At 35.7% G+C, this 22827-nt stretch overlaps 1 protein-coding gene across 9 annotated transcripts in view; it reads right to left on the reverse strand.

The window, feature by feature from the left end:
• Positions 1-14762, reverse strand: part of TRIQK (triple QxxK/R motif containing) — a 111621-nt gene extending 96859 nt beyond the window's left edge. For 6 of the 9 annotated variants that reach the window (XM_081816237.1, XM_081816235.1, XM_081816234.1 and 3 more), the window contains exons 1-3: positions 14618-14730; positions 4316-4475; positions 2586-2764 (exon numbers count right to left, since the gene is read on the reverse strand). In XM_081816237.1, the coding sequence (XP_081672363.1) occupies positions 2586-2717 (132 nt within the window). In that variant the 5' untranslated portion in view covers positions 2718-2764; positions 4316-4475; positions 14618-14730. Of the gene's footprint in view, positions 1-2585; positions 2765-4315; positions 4476-14617 lie in introns of all 9 variants that reach the window. The other 3 variants (XM_006730702.3, XM_031025236.2, XM_081816239.1) reach the window with 3 other exon arrangements.
• Between the last annotated feature and the right edge of the window lie 8065 nt (positions 14763-22827).

Raw genomic sequence — 22827 nt, forward strand, 5'->3', positions numbered from 1 at the left:
GGTGGGTATTGAGGAGGGCACATTCTGCATGGAGCACTGGGTGTTATGCACAAACAATGAATCATGGAACACTTCATCTAAAACTAATGATGTAATGTATGGGGATTAACATAAGAAAAAAAAAAAAAAGAATTGCCTCAGAATATACCATGCCTGTATTAACTTAATTACATATAAATTGTACACTTTTCTGCTACTATTTGGTCTCCTAACTATCTTCTAGTATCAGCTACGTGGCTGTAACAAAAGTATCTTTGGACTAACTTTTAAGATGCCAAATTACACATGCTCTTTTATTGTCAGTAAGCATTGGAAATTCTGGAGTAAGAGAGTACCACTTTCATGCTTACAGTATATGCACATAGTCAGTACTCAAAAACACTTTGTAAAATGGTAGGCTTCTAAACAAACAAACAAACAGGCTTAAACACTAGTCCCCAGTTTTAAAACTAATAACTGTTATCTCTAATCTTTGTCAAGAGTTCCAAATTACCCTCCAATCTAAGAAAGGAATCTTTTCAGGTCAACATTCCCATCAATTCTTTGTTATTCCCTCCTCAGGAGTTGTACTAAGTTGTACTAAGTTTACATATATGAAATTTATATATCTATATCCATATGTATCTATATTCCCACCACATGCATTGAGCAGGTCAGTATGGTTCTCTTAGGGAAATGGTCTGATATTATATAAAACTGATTCTATCATCAAGGTCTCAAAACTTTAATTTGCAATAATAAATATAGCACCCCAAATATTTTCTTTTTTTTTAAGATTTATTTACCTATTCATTGGACCACAGAGAGAGAGAGCACAAGCAGGGGGAGAGGCACAGGGAGAGGGAGAAGCAGGCTCCCCGGGACCCCGGGATCATGACCCAAGCCAAAGGCAGATACTCAACCGACTGAGCCACCCAGGCACCCCAGCATCCCAAATATTTTAACCCCAGGTCTAATACACAATGGCAAACAAGAAACATGATTTTAGAATATCCTTTAAATTATAGAACATTCCAAGCAATGTCTTCTAAAACCTTTAAGAAAAATATCACAAGTATTCCAATCATTTCTCTATCTTCTTTTCAAAAATTAAACTTCACTGTCACATTATACTACTTTCTTTTAAAGCATATCATAAAAGAATGATTTTATAAAAGCACTGGGTAACTACTTTAGAAATCTGTATTCCCTCTGTTATGAAATAATTGGGTCCTTATTATAACATTAACCAAAATTTTGGGGCTGGAATTAGATTATATCTCATGAGTCCCTCTAATTTTAGCAGCATACACAAAAGTCTTTTCAAATGTATATTTTTTAATTATTACTGAACTCTAAACAATTTAAAGAAAAAGCAACTGAGCTTCCCAAAGCAATTTCTGCAGTAAAATGTATAATCTGATTTTTTACAAGGGCATAACACTTCCCAGCAACCTCTCTACCCCAAGTTAGCTGTATGTCCCATTGGACTCAGTAGCCATTACAATTTTCAGGGCTCTCCTGAAGTCTTCCACCCATCTTCATTTTATTCTAGGCACATGAGCTGGTTTCCCAAGTCACAAAGAAAATACAGATCACTAGGTAAGAATCGCTCACTTGCAAGCTTATTCTAACTCATTCTCTCACACACCAACATCCACATTTATACACACACCAAACATAAATCCACACACACATGCTAAGGTACGGACACTGTTCATGCCATTACGTCTACTATAATCTCAGTGAATGAAGTGTCCTGTCTTCCACCATGGCTCCCTCTGTGCCCTGGAGTCCACCCCCATGTATATACTTTCCCTGCCTTTTTACCTTTTGTTCCGCTCCTTTATCATTTTCTCTGTAATTGCCTTCATCTGCAGTCTCACCAGCATTACTGCATTAGTATCATAATTGGTCTTACTGCTTCTGGTCTTGCTCCCCTCAAACCATGCCCCATATTGCTTCTAGAATAATCTTTCATAAATTAAGTTTAATCAAGAAATTCCCCTGAAGTATATTATATCATTCAGTGTTTCCCTATGTCCTTTAGGATGGAGTTCTAATCCCATAGTTTGGTATAATCTAACCCCTATTCTCCCCCTGATTTCTTTAACCTATCTTTATCCCACACCAACACTGTGCTCTAACTACTTTGAATTACAGTTCCCTGAAATTATCACACTACGTAACAACTTACTGCCTTTACCCATGCTCTTCCTTTCTCTGAAATACTTTCAAATACTTCTTTACCTAGATATCTTATACTCCTTTAAAACAGTAGAAAGGTATAACATTCATTAATTCTACTCACATATCTTCCAATTTTCCTCTCCCTCTGGGTAGAGACAATATTGCACTTCACAGTCCCCCTTTTGAAATTTGTTTTGACCAATAAAACTCTAAATGCCAGTGCATAATTAGCCACTCTCTTCCCACTACTGCCTCTGGATCATGGAAGTACATGAGCTTTCCTACCAACACATTTTGGACATGTAGTCTCTGTGAGAAATAAACATTTGTTGTGTTAAGACACTGTGAATTGGGCTTGTTTGTTCCCACAGCATAACCTAGGCTCTTCCAGCTGATAAAAAAAAAAAAAAGGTTACCTTTCTCAGGAAGCCTTCCATGAGCCCAACACAGTCTGATTCAAATGCTGTTTCTCCACGTGATGATAGCTTTGTATTCATACTCTCACCACAACACAACACTGTAGTAAGATGGCTGCTGTAACCATCCATCTCCCTTCAAACAGTACTTCTGAAGGCAGGAACTGTGTATTTCATCCCTGTATTGCAGAGGCAGCTTTTAGGCAAACAGGCTTGAGCAATGGAATATAGAAAGGCCCATCAGGAGACCCACCTCAAAATACCCATAGGCCCTAACTGACCAGTGGGCTACTTACAATTAGGCACAGATACCAAAATAGAGAATTCCATAGGAGGGCATACTTCCTCACCTTCCCTCTTTAAAACCAGCCTCCACTCACCACCTCATTGCAGAAAGCCTCTCCTCTGCTGTTCTGCCCACCTCTCCCTTGCAGTATATTCAGTAAACTTCTGTTTCCTTTGTTCTGCCTCAGGTGAATTCTTTCACCCCCTATGCCATGGCTTCTACCCAATCATCGCCCCCCGCTCCGATGAAGAGACACTCCATTTAGACACCACATGTAGGGTCACTAATTAGCATAGTGCCTCACTCATGGTAAGTGAGACACTTACCATGTTTGCTAAATTAACTGGTCATTCATTCATTCACTCATCAAGGACCAAGAACTACTCTAGTTGCTAGAGACAGAGTAAAACCAGAGCAAACAAAAACACCTGCACTCATAGGAACTGACATTCTTGTGAAGGATAATGACAATAAGCAAGACAAATAAGTATAAAATATATAGTTTATTATATAGTGATAAATACTAAGTAGAAAATATAGAGCAGGGATATTTGGATGGTAACCAGGTTAGATCTCATTTAAACGGTGATCTTTTAATAAAGACCCAAAGGAAAGTAAATAAATGGGCTATGCAGGTATCTAGGGAAGAGCAATTCAGTAGAGAGAATAGTATAAAAACCCTGAGATGGGAACATGCCTGGCATGTTCAGAGAACAACAAAGAAGCCAGTATGGCTGAGCAAGTGATTAGAGATGAGATTAGAGCAGTAACAAGGAACCATCTCTTGCAGAGACATATAGGTCAGTTTAAGAGCTTTAGCTTTTATCTTGAGTGAAACAGACAGCCATTGAAAAATTCTGAGCAGAGGAAGAGGTGGAAGAGGACAGCAAAAGATAAGGTCAGAGATATAATGGGGGCCCATATTTTTGATTGTATAACATATTTCCTCTTCCCACAAAACAGGTGAATGCAGATATACCAATTAATCAAGAAAGATTAAAAATTATATTGAATGACATTTTATGAAGATCTTAATCTGTTCATTACTTACTATATAGAGACATTGATTATAATCCAAATATAACTACCAAAATATAGCAATGTACCAAAGTATCATAGTGTATCAAACACAAGAGAGATCAAGTATTTAAAGTAGAAACAAATCCTAATAGACAATAATACTAAATGATTTAAAAAATAAATCAGATATAGATTTATAGCTCTATGGATCTTGCTTTATTTACTTGGATTTGCCCAAATACCACAAAAAAAAAATAAGTAAAATCATTCCCCCATTGTAATACTGTCTTCCATAAGAAAGAACTACATTCCAAACTCAAGTTCATTGCCAGAAGCAAACAAACCAAAACAAGAAAAACAAGTGAAAGAAAACAAACCACAAGTCAAAATACCTTTTGCCAAATGTTAAATCAAATAAACACACCTTGTGTTGTGTCCTTGATGCTGCCAAGTCTGAACTCTGGAGAGCTGCCAAGGGGTAAGATGTTTCCAAAGGCAAGATCTTTACTGAGGAAGCTGTGCTTGCATTCCTGGCAAATTCAATTCCAGATACCAATAACAATGCTCTTGGTTGCTTTTTCTTACTGGAATTCAAAGTAGAGTATATGGAAACATTATAAATGGATGACCTCCAGTGCCCTAATACCCACAAAATAAAATCACTGCAGTAGCTTTTTCCAAGAGGTGTTTCTTGGTTTGCTAAGTCTGTTATACATTCAATTGAATTAAGTTTCTCTGCTCAAATATACTCAGAAAATGTTGCCTATCATGCCCATGCCCCTTTTTCACAAGGCACACCTTCAAAAACAAGGCTCACCTTCAAAAACAAGGCTCTGAGAAATCCTGTAATAGGAAAGCCTATTTAAATTTACTTGACCCAGTGTGTCTGACATTTATTTAATTAAAGACCCCCTTTCCACTGTAATAATAGTAACCTTATTTCTGCAGATCACACTTTACAAATGGTTTATTGTATAGTGATTATCTGAAAAGTAGTTAGGGATGTGTTCACTATATTTTAGAGTTGAGTATGAATATAAAGAGACCAATTTGAATTTGTTCTCTGTTAGTGCAATTTATACAGGGTCAACCTATAAAAATAATTGTATTTATTTAACCATAATTGTTTAAATATGTTACTTTCTAAACTAAATGCCCATTAAAAAGTAACAAAGGAAACAATCAGATAATATATGATTTATTCATTTTTGTTCAGCAAATATTTACTGAATACCTATTATGTGCCAGGCACTGAACTTATCTCTAGTTTTATATTGCAATTGCTCTTATATAGATAAGAGTATCAAGTTTAAATGGTTCCAAACCACTGTCTCATAATAATAACACCAATTCAAAATTTAACCCCAAGCATTTGAGAACACAAGTTTCACTAATTCTAATCATATCATTAAAAATAGCTTGCAACCTTTAGGCTGTTTTTAAATAGTGATAATAATCAAGCTCAAGCATGATAATAAGAAAACATAGTCTTTTAAAAATAGTGCTGCAAAAGAATAAAATTGAAGTCTGACATGGGAAACAAAGGCAAAAAGAAAAATTAAATTTCCTTACTACCTACAGCCCACTGCCAAGTCCTTGAAACAAGCAGTGACATTCCTCTAGGGACTCAACTGCCTTGATGTTAATACTTTGCTAAGGGCAAAAGGCAATCTTAGCCTGACCCCAGGATCCTGTAAGTCTACTTTAACATATACAAATTTCTTTGGAAACTTCCTTTATCTCTACCCACCCCCCCACCTAGATACATGTTGGCAATCATCCCCCAAGCATATGACCCACCAACAGACGATAATAAATGACCTTTTCCCAACAATAGCTAGTCCCCTCAAGGTCCTGGAAACCTTGCTTCCAAAATTCCTTAGAGACTTAACACTATCCCTAACCCCCTCCCAACTTGAAAGTTGGGATATAATCAGCCACTCCCCATGACCCCTGTGCAGCTATTTCTGCCCACGGGTCCTATCCCTGTGCTTTAATAAAACCAAAGACATCTCAAGAATTCTTTCTCAGCCGTCGGCTCTGAATCTTAACATCTTTCCTACATCAAAGTCCTGTTTACCAAGCACAAAATTTAACTTAAAAGAATCAGACCTAGAGGTAAATACTGAAATTAAAAAATGCTTAGAAGAAAACAGGAGTAAAACTTCATGACCTTGGGTTAGGCAATAGTTTCTTAGATATAACACCAAACATACAAGCAACAAAAGAAAAAATAGGCACATTGGACTTCATCAGAATAAAGAAAAACTTTTGTGCTCCAAAGTACATGACCAAGAAAGTGAAAAGACAACCCACAGAATGGGGGGAAATATTTGCAAATCATATATCTGATATGCATTTTATACCCAGAATGAAGAACTCTTACAACCCAACAGTAAAAATGCAAATAATCCAATTTTTAGAAAGATAAAGGATTTAAATAGAGATTTCCTCAAAGACTAAAAACAAATTGCCAATAAACACATGAAAAGATGGTAAATTTCATTAGTCACTAGGGAAATTCAAATCAAAACCACAATGAGATACCACTTCACTAGACAGACAATAAGGTAAGACATGTTAGTGAGGATGTAGAGAAACTAGAATCTTCATACACTGCTGGTGGAAAAGTAAAATGGTGCACAGCCATCTTCAAAACAGTTTGGCAGTTCCTCCCAAAACCATAGAGTAACCATATGACCCAGCAATTCCACTCCTAGGTATTTACCCAAGAGAAATGAAAACACATGTCCACATAAAAACTTGTACATGAATGTTCATAGCAGCATTATTCTTATAGCCAAAAAGTGGAACAATCCATGATGAATAGATAAATAAAATGTGATATAACCATACAATGGAATATTATTGCACCATAAAAAGGAATGAAATATTGATACATGTGACACCATGGGTGAACCTTGAAAACATTATGCTAAGTGAAAGAAGCCAGTCACAAAAGTCCAATTAATACATCATTCCTGTTGTTCTCTTTATATGAAATGTCCAGAATGAGAAAATCTATACAGACAGAAAACAGATTAACAGTTACGTAAGGCTGGGAGTGAGAGCAGAAGAGATGGGGCATGACTGATAATGGGTACAGGGTTTCTTTTTTGAGGTTATGAAAATATTCTAAAACTATGTAGTGGTGATGGTTGCACAACTTTGTGAATATGCTACAAAACTACTGAATTGTACATTTTAAAATAATAAATTTAATGGTTGTGAATTACATTTCAATAAGGTTATTAAAATAAAAGAATCATAATAATATATATCTATAGGTCTTATCTAAAATGTTGGGCCAGTTGTGTCTTGAAGGTTTTTAGATTACAGAGAGGTAATATGTCCCATTTACTGTAATTACAAAACAATCCTGGAGGAATGTAGAGAGAGCACGTTAATATTTCATAGCAAAATCTTATCACTATTGACACTGACTAGAAAAGTAAACACTATATAAATAGTCCCATGTCATGTTAAATATGGTCTTTCCTCAATTGAGTTCATGCAAAACTTGGGGAAAAATTTTGCAGAACTTTTTTTTTTTAGAACTTTGGGGTTTTGAAAATGTGAATAGGGGCACCTGGGTGGCTCAGTCGTTAACCGTCTGCCTTCAGCTCAGGTCATGATCCCAGGGTCCTGGGATCGAGCCCCGCATTGGGCTCCCCGCTCTGCAGGAAGCCTGCTTTTCCCTCTCCCACTCCCCCTGCTTGTGTTCCCTCTCTAGCAGTGTCTCTCTCTGTCAAGTAAATAAATAAAATCTTGAAAAAAAAAATGTGAATAATGGGTATTGGACCCTTATTAATGATGATGATTAATATTAGCAACAATAATCATATCAGCACTTCCCATTTACTATGCTTTGCATGTCACATGTATTATCAGAAAGAAATTTCCGTAATATTCCTGTGGGACAAGTACAATTAACTCCGACTGGGAAAACTGAGTTTCCTAATGATTAAGTGACTTTTCCAAGTGCACACACAGTTAACAAAGAAAAGGGCAGAGATTTGAATGCAATTCTATCTGATCACAGAGCATACTCCCTTTCCTCTACAGGGAAGAGTATGTTCAGATCATCCATCTGAGATATAGACTTCAAATCTATAAAATGGAGTAAAGAATTCTTTTATTTATATCACAGAGATTATTGTAAGAATGAAATGAGATCATTTTTATGAAAATAATGTGGCAAATATAAAGGTCCATATAAATGTGAAACAATTTTACCTGGAAAACTATTTTTATTATATATCTAAATCAATGTTTAAAGTGAGATATAGTTTTAATCAAATTCTTTACATTCAAAATAAATACACTAATTTTATTGAAAAAATGCTAAGCATTAAACATTGTTTTTTAAATATCTAAGAAAAGAAAATCTACATGTGTTCAAAGGGTCCATAACTAAACGTCTATCTCAAGTTTTTATAAAGTTTTTATAAGCCATATATAAAACTGGTGCAGTATGCAAACATATATATTATGTTTGGTCTTAAAGTAGTTCTGTGTACCCAGGAGAGGCCAGACAGATTATTTTTTTACTTTATAGAAGTAACTTCTTAATCTTCTGAAATCCTGAAATTATTTCAGTTATTTAACAGCCTGCTCACAAAAGTTTACATACCATATAATTTCCTAGGGTAATTAGGGCATTGTCTATATATCCTCCCCTCAATGAAAATTTTGTTATAAATAGGACATGCAGGGGTATATTCATAGCATTAAAAAAATTTAGGGAGTGCTGTCTGTATTCTAAAATACTGATCCAATCACATTGGCTCTACAGTATAAAAATCTAAAATGGCTCCTCACTGCCTGTAAGATGGAAACTCCTTTGTGTGGCATATAAAACAGCCTTCTCAGCCTGGGCCAGCAGGTCTTTATTGACTCAACTCCAGCCACTTTTCTCCAAATTGTGTTCCAGCCACTGAATTTCTTTCATTTCCCAACTATGTGATCCTACTGACAGCTTAGTAGCATTACAAATCTTGTTCTCTTTGCCTTGATGTTACCTTAGCCCCAGCCTTATCTACCTTAAATTCATAGGCATCCTTCAAAACCTCATTTCAAGCCACTTCCCTTACATAATTCACCTATACCTGTCAAACAAATCTTTGCAGATTAACTGATTGATACATAACTTGCATATTAATACAGTACATGCTATTTCTATAAGCACATAGATTTTTGGCATAAAGAGTAAAGTATTACTATTTCTTACAATACTGCAATATTTAACTGAATGTCTTTGGAAATGAAATTCTAAAATCTTTACATGAATATGTTTCATTTAAGGCACAGAGATGAAAAAGAGAAATTTTGGTGATTAAATATAAAGAATAATAGACTTGTTTTTAACCCCAGTCCATATAAGACCAAAGAAATGCCAGGGGAAAGTAGAACATTGAAAGGCAATTACTGTAAATTTGGGTACCTTGAAATAAAAAGAAAATTCCAATCTTATACACTAAAGTTTATAGTTTAGGGCAAGAGTTGCAAACTTTTCCTATAAAGGGCCAAATCATAAATTTTTAGGCTTTGAAGATCAAGAGGGAAAATCAAATTTTAACTGTGTCACAGCAATTTGTAGTGCTCTGAGCAATGCAAAGCAACACAGCCGCACATTTGCATATCTGCGGCAATTACTCAACGCTGCTGTTTAAGCATCACATACAGCATGTAAAATTACGTATAGGCTTGTTCCAATAAAACTTTATTTATAAACAAAATTTGAATTTCATGTTTACATCATAAAGTATTGTTTGTTTTCCCAACCATTTAAAAATGCAAAAACTATTCTTAGTTCACGGGCCATACAAAAACAAGCAGTGAGCCAGATTTAGGTAGGCCATGGATCATAGTCAGCTGATGAAGGGTTTAGGTATATATTTTTTTTCCAGTAAACAGATCCCCTCCCAGAGCCTCCAGAAAGGAATGCAGCCCTGCTGATATCTTGATTTCAGCCCAGTGAGAACTATGTTAGACTTCTGAACTACAGATCTATAAGATAATGAATTTGTGGTTCTTAAAGTCACTAAATTTGTGGCAGTTTGTTAAAGCAAAGAATATAAAACTAATACAGTTCTCATTTTTAGTTTTTTCCTCATCTTTTTGTTTTACCTTTTGATCTTCCTACTGTCGCTTAATCAGTATCTGTCCTTTTTATATGGAGTTCTTCTATCCATAGAGGCCATGAATTCTTGCGAAGAATTTCCTCAAATGTTCTTCCATAGCTTAAAATTCTTGATTTTCACAGGTATGTCACTGAATCTTCTGATGATTACCTTTTCCTTAGATTTGTGGGATTTTTTTTTGTTCCATTCATTTCAAATGTTAAACCTATCCAGAATATTTTGGCATTGAATGAAACTATACAGATCATTTCTACCTAGCCCAATCTTTTCCAAATATATGTAGGTATGTATGGGGGTGGGGTGGAGATGTTGAGGAGAGGAGAAGAGGCAAAGAATGGAAACCTAGGAAATGACAAAATGGAATCAGAAACTGATTCTTTTTTAAATTATAACTTTCCATCCTGAAAAAACAATCTGGTATACCCCTGCCCAGAGAGATTCAGTGTATATTGAACCACTGTGAATAATGAGAATGTATTATAATGCTCAAGCACATTCTTCATAAAAATGGAAGAACATCACAAATCTTCAACTGTATATATTCACATATAAGGAACTTGATGCCTGAAACATGATAAACCACCTCCCACCCCACCCAAAATAATGTATCTACTGCTGGAACCAAGCCTAAAACTTTCAGTCCAGTACACCTTCTACCTAGTATAGTTATAAACTGTAATCCACAAGTAGGATTTTGTTACAGGTATCCATATAATTTATTATTCTACATCCTGTAATATTCAAATATTTTTAATATCTATGTTAAAGTTTTTTGGGTTAAACCATCTTCCTTTTGTCTTTGCCAAAATTTTAATTTCTTCAGTCTAATTAGTCTGCTATTTTTGCAACTATGTCACCACATAATACTACTATGGAAGAACTAAGCGTCTTTTTATTCCTATTGTCATTCTCCATGTTCAGTGGCTTGAAAACCATGAAATTGATAAGATCCTCTCACTTATGGAACTGTCTCCACCTTCTGATTCAACAAAACAGAATTTGCTAAACCTCTGAGTACAGAGTATTTATCTTTCTATTGTTTAACATTTCCAAATTAAGAAGCTAAGAAATTATCTTTTCTTTTTCATGAAAATATATACCTATTTCACTCTGTTGTTGCAAAGATACTTAACAAGTATGGATATAACAGGTGTGAAAAGATTTAGCTCTAGGACTCTATGATCCTTATCGGTTCAGTTAGAAATGTCTTGAGGATATCAAATATTATAAAATATGTATCACTATTTTCCATTAATATTGTTTTAGACATTCTGGAAGAATACCAAAAAATGACAATTTTCTAAGCAATATTTTTATTAAAACCTTCGCACTTAGAGCCAAATCTATTGATATAAAAAATACGAATACAGAGGAACAAAGACAGAAAAATCTGGCCTAGCCTCATGTTTCCATGAGGAGGAACTTCACTGGAACAGTAGTTCTCAAAGGAGATATTTTTGACATTGGAGTGGGGGAAGAAAATTCTTCATTGAGCTGGACCTCTAGATTACACAGGACTCCAAAAGCCAGTAGCTTTTAAACACATAGTAATAATTTAAAAACACCTCCATTTATTTCAAATGGCCCAAAGGGATCACCCAGGGTGGAAAATCAGAGCACTAGGTTAACCGTCCTGGCCTCAGATCCCACTCCTTATTTGCAGCTTCCCAACAGGAGAGTTACCTGATTGAGGGCTGAAATCCATTGGTCCATATTACTCCAATGGGTAGATATTAGCTATTGTAAACCTGTAAATTCTAGAGGTTTTCCTTCTTTCACTTCACTCTCTGCCCTGGACCACGCATATCAGTAATTCTGGGTAAATGTATCTTTTCTGCAAACTGAAATTTTCCCTCATTGAATTCCAGGTTCTGAGAAAAGAAGTGGAGGTAGAAAGGGGCAGGAAGTACTAGTACTCATTTCTGGTCTCCTATCCAAAGCATTATGCCCAATCAACTATTTAGTAATGAAGCTGATATGGTAAACTCCACCTGTTTACAAACTCAAGAGAGAAAAAAAGCTATTATTTATTGAGACTCTAAAAACTTTAATTTCATTAGAATGTTTACTCCATTTGTCTTTGTACCAGCTTCTCTACCAGAAATGGAGTTAAGAAAGGAATAGTCAAAAACTAAACAGTTCAAATGAAATTATAAATGCTAATAAAGAAAACAAGTGCTCCTATATACTCCTGTGTTTATTACAAAACAATATATATTTTCTTTTTTCAATGTTTTCCCTATATAATGATACTATCTACTACAGATGCCCACTTCTATTGATAAACCTAGATAAAGAAAATTTAGCGAACAAAATAACTCTACCTATAGTCTTTTATTTAAATAGAGAAATCAGGAAAAGAGCCACAGTGGAACCAACCAAAATATTTTTTAGCCACAAGAAATTAAAATAGTATAAAAGCTGACTCACTTAAAGAAAAGAGTCTAGGAGTCAGGTTATAGTATTCAAGTGGCATATGCTAAACAATCAGTTTTTCTTGGTCGACTTTGATAGAAGAGAAAGTTTATGTATTTAATGTTTATTTCAAAAATACAATTTAACATTTTCTCAAAATATTTGAAATTTCTCTTTCCACTTGCTTAAATATAAGAATATCCTTTAAGAGAATGATCAAAGGGCATTTGAAAAAAACTATAGCTTACATGGTTTTGAAAAGACAGCAACAGTCTATTGGTAGTTCCTTTTTATTACATAGTAAAAAAAATAAAAGGATTGGTTTAAGATTCTGAATTAAAGTAAGCTATGGTAAAATGCATTGTGGAAGAAAAGGAAAAGACCCAATTCTTTTCCCCACTATATACTCAGTCTATCTTTGGGATGAGGCAAGGGGGAGAGTAATTTCCTTATCCCTCAAGAAGTTGATCCAAAACAGGATCTTAATCCAAGACCACTTATGTTTCCAACTGTGTCTTTCTCTAAGGGGAGAGTCAATAGCTTTCCTTGGCTTCTCAAAGTAGTATATGACACCATAAAGGTTATTCATCTTTGGATTAGAAGGTAATCTTTCCCAATCCTTTCAGGCTATGTATATACTTTGAAAAACCTAGTGATGTCAATCAAGGGGGGAAAAATGTGTCATGCAAGACATTTAAGGTGCTATGTAACCAGAACTATCACAGAATCAGTAAGAAATAGACAAATGAGTTTCTTCCTCAATTCTAAATTACCCAATGATAAAAGAAGTCACAAGGGAAGTCTGAAAATACTTTAAGCTGAATAGTCATACTTCTGTGTTTACAAATTCAGATCATATAGACAAAAAGATAAAGTGTAATCAATAACACTTCACATCTGTCTAGATCATTAATAATCAATTATTCCTTCTTACTCTTTAGGAACAAAGGGCACAGTAGCCCCACTTTATAGATGAGAAAACAGTTATGAAGGTTATTGCCCAAGGACAATATTTCCTAACCCTGCCAGTTTTCTGTCTTATAGGCCAAGGTTCTCCCCAGTGTTATCAAGCAGTACAAGCTTCCTTCTTGGGGATTTATACCGTAAACCTAGCAGAAGGAAGTAAAATCAGATTTTTAGCTCCTTTTGTGTTTTCTCTCCGGAATGTTTGTTCTGCTGAATCATTTGGGGCCAACTGTTATGAGCAAAGAGATCTGAAGTGGTTATCTGTGGTTACCATCTTACAGTTAATCATTAAATGTGGATCAATGAAGCAAAGGAGCTTTATACGCTTAATATCACCCACTCTCCACAGAAGAGACGGTGATCATCTATTGGGGCCTGTCCAAAAATAAATTGCCTCAACTTCCTGAGCTGCTCACTGTGCTCAAACGGGCACCAGCGAGAAAAAGAATTCTAGGTAGAAGAAACGAGATCTCCTATCCCCATTTTCCTAGCCATCCACATGGACACCAACACTTTGTGGGTTCAGGGATTCACCAAGCACCAAGCAAAGATCCTCTCCGCATCCCACCCTAGCACCCCCCTCCTCCGTGCAAATAAAGCCATCTCACGCTCCCTAAAGCTCTTCTCTGCAAACGTTTTGGTCTGCAGATACTTATAAAGAAGGAAAGGCGGGGAAAAGTACGGAGAGGAGTAATACTGGAAAGGGAGGCCAGAGGAACTACAGACCCGGAGGGATGGACAGTAAAATAAACGGACGCGAATTAACTGACAGCACAAGGGAGCCAATCCCTAGCCAAGTGAGAGGTCTCGGGAGGTGGGCGGGACTAAAATTTCCAGGGCCCAGCGCCCCAGCCAGACACGCTGGCAGGGCGGGAACCGTGCGTCCCTTAGCAACAGCGGCGGTCACGCCCACCCACCACCCCAACACCAGATCCGCCATCCCCACCCCCACCGCGAGCGTCCTGTTCGCCAGAAGGGGTCCTTAAGTTATTACCGTACATACTGGGTTTCCCGGGCTTCGGGTTCCCCCTCTTCCAGAGCCTCCCTCCACCCAGCCCACCCCAGTGCCGCTCTCAGGGGCGGAACGACCATCTCCTAAACGCTTTGGGGGCTCGCTAAGGACGTGCGCCCACTTTCAGTCCCGGACCCCGAGCTTCCCTGGCAGGGCCTCCCCAGCCCCCTCGCCCTCGCCGGACACACACACCTCAGCTCAGCCAAGGCAAGGGCCGACAAACTTCGTGTCCGGCTGGAAATGTTGCTGTCCACGGTCCTGTCACTCAGAGGCAGGGGCGGGACGAGCCAGCCGCACACCCTTAATCCCAAAGGGCGGTACGAAAAGAGGCGGGGCTCGGCGGAAAGGGACGGGACCAGTCCCCAGCCCGCGCTCCGATTGGTCAGTCTCTCTCCCGCCTCTGCGCGGGTCCCGGACGTAAAGGAGCCGGCCCTACGGCCTTTCCTTCCTCTAGCGTGGAGTCCCAAACTCCAATACTTGACTCACGAAATGAAATTGGAAATAAGGACTATGACTTGTTTTATAAATATAAAACACAATTATACGTTATTTTGATTGTTGAAGCCTTCTCACTTAACACACACTCCCCATCCCCACTCTCCGGGGAGCATCCCTTGGAGGAAGCATGAACCATCTCAGAAAAAATCATTGTTTGCAGATTGAAGCTTTTCACAGATTAATCAATTTAGGAAAAGTGGTCCTGAAACATGACCAACAACAAAACTTTGGCGGTATGTCCAGGTATTCAGTTTTCACGTCTACAAAATGGGAATGAAATACTAAGTTATTATTTGGAAAGCATTTGACAGTTGAATGATTTATACCTAATAATCATGTACTCCTCTCAACACCCAACAGAGCTCTTATTATCCAAGGCCTATGAACAATGAAACTGAGGCTCAGATATGTTACATTTATTCAATCATTCAACAAATGAAAAAGTGCCTGTAGTCATTATTTTTTATACTGTGGTAAATTGAATTTAAAATTCTTTCAAAAAAGTATGCGATTTCCAATTTAATTTTTCAATTTTTCTCTTGCCCTAGTGTAAGTTATTTTCCTATGGGCCAGCCCGTCATAGCTTCAAAAAAAAAAAAAAAAAGCCCTTGAGAAAGAAAATAGCATACAGAATAAAGAAGGACTGAGACAAGTATAAATAGACTAACTAGAAGGTCTCTGAAATCTCAGGATATCAGGGCCAGGAATTGAATCCAAAATGTAATTTTATTTTCTTTTCTCCTAAAACATTTGCTGGTCTCCCAGCAAATTTCTCTCCCAGAAATAAAGGTAGAGTTAAATGAGATTATCTTAATACTCTTAACCAGATTTGTATGCGTGTGGTTTTAAAATAGTGCAACCCTTTTTCCTTCTATATTAAACCAATACCCAGAAGTATTTATCTTGTCCAGTACAGTAGTAATAAAGGAAAAAACAAAACAATACTTCTGGACAAGTGCTTTGAGATTCAATTAAAATGTCCACTATACTATGATAAAATTGTTGGAATAAAAGAAACATTCCAATTGCAAATGATTTATTCTCTTGTCCTGCTGAATTTTCAAATTCTTCTGAAAGCTCACTAACTGTAAATACCTCTCCACAAAATTTCTTGATTTGTGTGACTCATGATCACCATTATGTTTGTTTAATCTTTTAAAAATATTTGGTTTTAGACTAAAAAGAAAGAGCTATGATTGTATATTAATAAGTACGTTATATAAATAAATACTGTAAGATTTAAATAAAAGTGGTGAATTATTTATTTGAATCCTTTTTCAATTGCATATTCAAATAAGGACAGCAAATGCATTTGTTTAAATATTCTCACATATATAAGAGATTATACCTTTAAATAAATGTATTGTATGCATGTAAATGTGTAATCATTGAAATAAACACAGCTGTATATTTCCCATATGTATAGCTCCAGATGTTTGAAGCATACATTCAAATTTCTGGAACTCTACACCTTGGTATCTAGTTAAACATCCAGTAGAAAATACTGTGCTACATATACATAGGAATACACATCAAAACTTTATCCTCAATGAGGAAATAAGGTTAGAACAATGAATAATGAGTCTCTGCCACTGAATTTCTTATCTTGAACATTTTCTTTTGAGATAGCTTGTCCTGGTAAGTTGTTTTGCAAGCACTTTACTGTTCTATAAAATGATCACTTGCCCACTTACCCTATATGAATAGGACTATTGCAAAGTAGTTTTACAAGTATTTATCCAAATAGTTAAACTCCAAAACATAATGTTTCTGGTTAACTTCTCCACTTTGGAGTAGGAGAGTCTTATGTTATCTATGCCTCAGTTGTTTATTTTTTAACTTAGAGTTCTGCTCCAATGCTTGGAACATTTATAATTTGAAATTTCCCCATAGGCACAAATATACACTAGAAGAAATTATGAAGTACAAACTAACCTAATATGAAATAAAATGTATCTTAGGGATATTGAACAAGAAGTAAATGGCTTAATATAAAATTAAAACATCCAGATGTATGTTATGAATATGCTTATTTCTTTACCATGTAATGACAGACATGCTACATTTAAATTTGTGGTAAGTTGAAATATAAATTAGAATCTAATAATTACATGAGCTAACACTTTGGTCTAGATGAATATGCGTATAGCTTGAAATTTGGGGTTACTAATTTGGATCATTTGCAGAAATTATGATTCTGTCAAAATATATGAAATTCATTGGGTATATTAAAATAAGAAATATAATATCAAATTATTCAATGTTTTTCAGCAGTTCTTTGCCTTAAATTTTAAAGTTTAAATATCCAAATTAGCTCTCTGAGTAGCTGGAAAATGGCTGTTTAATAGGTCAAATACGCATATTACTATTTCTGTTCAGTCATTCTAGAATATAGGGACGCATTTAAGGTGAATTTTGTTTAAAACATGTAAAGAAATGATTTTTCATGTGAATTCATTTAAGAAATCCCAGTTATCCCCAGAGTCTGTGCTTGAAAATCTTGGTTTTAGCCCATAGTACTATATTGAAACAACTTAATAAAACCTGAAAATGGGTATGCTTTTCTTAAAGAAAAATTTCCTTTACAAAACTCAGAAAATTAATAAACCATAAAAAATATTTTTCATTAATTTGTGTAATATTTGAAATTATAGCTATATAGCACATATACAGAATGAACTCCCTGGGAAGAACTGACATACATTATTAAATACATATTCCTATGTTTGTTTGATTTTTTGATTACTCGAATGCAAAATTGTCTCTGAAACCTGGAATAAAATTATATCTCAAAATATTCTTCAGATGATACAAGAACAGAGAGAATTATTTCATGTGCATGGAAGAAAGATGATCACATATTACAAATATTTTGAGGATATAATTTCAAATATATAGCTGCTAGCTATTTTTTTAACTGGCAAATGACATGTAGGTAAAAGGTATATCTTGTAGCCATTTGAAAATATTCACATTTACTTTTTTTTTCAGTTTATTGAAAATTTAATCCAATATGATAATGATTCTAAACCTTCTGAAAACAGGATGTCGTTTACAAATAATTCACTGACAGCATTTTTTTTTTCCCTTCTTAAGGGTACACATAATAATAATGGCCTTTTTTCAGCTGATAGCCCCCTTGTATCCAGGTGGTGACTCATTAATCAAAACTGCTTTGATCTCATGCTCCTTCACTCTCAAAACAACGCCTCTGAATTCCTCACATCAGGAAAGGAGCAATTGCAGGTTTTCATAGTTTTCACTGCTACGGGACAGAATTGAGGCACAGCATCTCGTACTTTTGTCACTCACCATTGCTATGACTCATCAATATTATATTCATTTAATGTCACACTGATAAAAGCAATCTTCCTATGCTCCCCCTATATCTTAACCCCCAGCTTCTCCAATTCAAGTATTCTAGAGCCCACTTACCAATGCTTCCCTTGTATTTGGGGATTTTCTAAATGTCTTTATTATTGACATTTAATTTAATTCCACTGTTGTTAGAGAACATACTCTGTAAGATTTCAAACTTCTGAAAATTACTGAAACATTTTATAGCCTGGCATATGGTTTATCTTCAATGATTGTTCCCAGTGTGCTTGAGAAGAATGTGTATTCTGCAATTGTTTGGTGTAGTGTTCTATAATTCTAGAATTAATAATATGTATCCTTAAATTATTGCTAAGATTCATCAGTATTATATCCATATGATATTATATCTTTAAGAGTGATCCCTGTATGCCCCTTCACACTGTCCCTAGTTTTCTTCTCCCCTCCCACCAGCCCAGAGCTGGAGTTCACAGTTGCACATTTCACACACATTACTTTACACTTCCCATTCATACATCACACTTCACAGATGTCAGAACCTTATGACAGTGTAATTCCATTCATCTGCCCTCACTCCATCTTTTGTATTATTGTTTTATATGTTTCTTTTAAATGCATTATAAAACCTCAATTTAAAATGTATTTGCTTTTTTTTTATTTATTTATTCATTTGAGAGAGAGACAGAGAGAGAGGCAGAGGGAGAGGGAGAAGCAGACTCCCTGCTGAGCTGGGAGCCTGACATGGGGTTGGATCCCAGGACCCAGAGGTTGACTCCAGCTGAAGGCAGAGCCTTAACCATCTGAACCACCCAGGCACCCCAAAATGTATTTGCTTTTGACCTAAGTGGTTAGCTTTTTTAAAGAACGCAAAGAAAATTGTCTTTTATATTTACTCACATACTTACATTTCTGGTGCTTTTTGTTCTTTTCTACATCTCCAATAATATCAATTCCCTTTGTACTGTAGAATTAGTATTTTTTCTATCCTCTCCAACTTTCAAGTTTCCTTTCACACAAAATATGAGATTATAAATGATTCTGTTATTGTGTACATATATATGTGAGTATATTTCAAATAAAAATGAATACAAATAAACACACATGTATACATATATGCATTTTTACTTTTGAACATTTTCTTTGGATTCAACAAATATGTCTACACATTTCAATTATTTCTTGCAACATTTATCTGAAGTCACATTTACTATCCCACATTATCTTCAGAAATAAGAAATTGAGGCTCAGGGAGATTAAATTTTTAACAATTACTTTAAAAAGCCATTAAAGCTTATTGTGTACTTTTACTTATTAATTAGCATCCATCTTCCCTAACCCAATACTCTAAGATTCATTCCTCTTCAATACTGTGTAGTGCTTAGCTCACTGTTGGGAGGCTCCCAGGTAGATCTTCAAAAATGATAATGAATAAATAAAAGAGTGAATCCAATTTTTAGATATAGATATGGATATAGATATAGATATAGATGCTGAATCAAAAAATGCAATTAGAGTGCATTTTCTCGCACCCCCTGACCCTGCCTCTGGCAACCACCAATCTATTCTCTTTATCTATGAGCTTGTTTTTTGTGGTTGTTTCGTTTTGGGGGCAGGGGTTGTTTGTTTTTTCTTTTTAGACTTCACATATAAGAGAGATAATATGGTATTTGTCTTTCTATGACTTATTTCACTTAGCATAATGCCCTTGAGGTCCATCCATGTTGTCACAAATGGCAACACTTCACTCTTTTTTTTTTTTAAAGATTTTATTTATTTATTTGAGGCAGAGAGAATGAGAGAGAGAGAGCACATGAGAGGGGGGAGGGTCAGAAGGAGAAGCAGGCTCCCTGCCGAGCAGGGAGCCCAATGCGGGACTCGATCCAGGGACTCCAGGATCATGACCTGAACGGAAAGCAGTCGCTTAACCAACTGAGCCACCCAGGCGCCCAACACTTCACTCTTTTTTATGGTTGAGTAATATTCCACTATATATTTTATATATATTATATGTACACATATATGTATATATATGCACATAATATATATATATGTATATACTGCAATTTCTTTATCCATTCATCGATGTGCACTTAGATTGTTTCCATATCTTGACTATTATAAATAATGCTGCAATGAACATAGGAGTGCATATGTCTTTTTGAATTAGTGTTTTCATTTTCATTAAATATCCAAAAGTGGAATTGCTGGATCATATGGTAGTTCTATTTTTAAGCTTTTGAGGAACATTCCATACTGTTTTCCATAGTGGCTACACTGATTTACATTTAGCCAAAGCAATCTTGAGAAAGAAAAACAAAGCTGGAGGCATCATGCTCCCTGAATTCAAACTATATTACAAAGCTATAGTAATTAAAACAATTGGCATAAAACAGACACATAGACCAAAGGAACAGCATAGAGATCCAGACATAACCCCATGTATATATGGGCAATTAATTTACAACAAAGGAGCCAAGAATATGCAAGGGGGAAACAAGTCTTTTCAATAAATGGTGTTAAGAATTAAGTATTTTTTAATAGTCCAGGTGTGTTGGTGATATTTTCCCTCAGTTTTTGTTTATCTGAAAATGTCTGTCTCATCTCTCCTTTTTGAAAGTCACTTAGAATTTAAGGTTGAAAGTAATTTTTCTTTGAGCACTTTAAATATGTCATTCAGTTGTCCTTTTGCCACCATGTTTCTTTTGTGAGGTTAGCCATTATTTATCTTACTGTACCTGTTTGCAATCTATCTTTTCTTTTCTCACCTCTGACTGCTCTCAAGATGCTATCCTTGTTTTTCAGTCTTGTGACTGTCATGTGTCTAGGTGCTTCTCTGTGTATTTATCTTACTTTGATTTTGCTGAACTGGGATTTATAAGCCAAGGCTTCATATTATTTGGGAAGTTTTCAGCTATAATTTTTCAATTTGCCTTTCTGGCCCATTTTAATTCTTCTTTCATTCTTATTTTTATATTTTATTGAAGTATAGTTGATATACAATATTATACTGGCCTCAGGTGTATAACATAGTGATTTGACAATTATATACATTATACAATGCTCACCAGATAAGTGTAGTTACCATCTCTTTCATTCTTTAATGACAGTTACATGAATGATAATGTATCACCCAGATCACTGGGGCTCTGGTAATGTTTAAGCCTTTACTCTTTGTTCTTCAGTTTGGATGCCTACTTCTGCTGTCTTTAATCTGCCCTTAAGCTTATTCAGTAACTTTTTCAATTCAGTTACTATAGAATTTTTAGAATTCCCATTTAAATGTTTGTTATAGTTCTATTTATATTTGTTATATTTCTATCTACTGAGATTCCTTAATTCTTCACTCATTAAGGCTGTATTTCCGTTTAAGTGCTTGAACATGTTTATAATATTTGTTTCAAACACTTTACCTAGTAATTAAAACATCTTCTCAAGATCAGTTTTTATTGACTGCTATTTTCTTTGCTATTGGTCATATTTTCCTGTTTCTTTGCCTATCTGGTAACTTTTTATTGAATACTGAACATTGTGGATGATACACTGTAGGGGCCCTGTAGGATGTTAAATTCCTCTGAAAAGTGTTTTGTTTTGTTTTATTTTGTTTGTTTTTTACTAGCAGCAAGTTCAGCTATAACCAATCACCTTGCATTTGCCTAAGCTTGGTTTTACACTCTGTGAAGGTGCATTAGTGGAAATTCCAAGATGATTCCCAAGACCCTTTGCATTGGCTATCCTCAAATTCCAAACGCTGTTTCCCCTCCTGTTCTTGTCCAGGCTTGGTTTTAAGCTCTGTTTGCAGAGGTCCAGAGTAGTTCTTACTTTAGGATATGGCCCTTGCACCTAAGTTGTGGTTGTGCTGCTGTCTCAGTTTTATTCCTGAAGTATTTCCGAGGTTTCTTCATTCTACTTGGGCTGGAATTTCATCTCTCAGCTCTGATCAATCTCTAATATCTTTATTCTTCTCCCAATCTCATAGCCACTGGTCTTTGGTAAGCCTTGCAAAGTCTTTCATTGCATATACCCAGCCTATTCCTTGGCCAAGGACTTGTAGGAAACCCCCAAACAGACTTTTGGATCCTTCCTAATGTGGATCTTTCCTCTCTCCAATATCCTGCCCTGCAGATTCCAGCTGTTTTGACAACCTCAGACACTAAAATCTATCTCTGCAGACCCATGAAACTGATGTGCTTTGATTGTGCTTCAGCTCCTTATGCTGTGATCAGGACATTGGCTTCAGACAGAGAGCTGCAGTGAACCTGGGGCTCATGTCAAGTGTTTCCCTTCTTTAAGGAATCACAGTCATGTGCTAACTCTTGCTCAATGCCTGAAAAATATTGCTTCCTATATTTTGTACAGCTGTTAAGGTAGAAGGGCTAGTCTGGCACTGATTATTCTGTCATGGCATGAAGCAGAGGTTCACACTGATATTTGAATTTTTATTTTGTCTTAAAATTTTGCTAAACTCTTTTTAATTGTCTGCATCATTTTGTTTTTTACAGTCATTTTGTAAATAATGACTGTTTTTTCTTTTCAATACTTATTAGTTCTTTTTCATGCTACAATACT

This window comes from Leptonychotes weddellii, chromosome 4 (assembly GCF_054177405.1).
Source record: "Leptonychotes weddellii isolate Sample4059 chromosome 4, ASM5417740v2, whole genome shotgun sequence".
Taxonomy (NCBI): domain Eukaryota; kingdom Metazoa; phylum Chordata; class Mammalia; order Carnivora; family Phocidae; genus Leptonychotes; species Leptonychotes weddellii.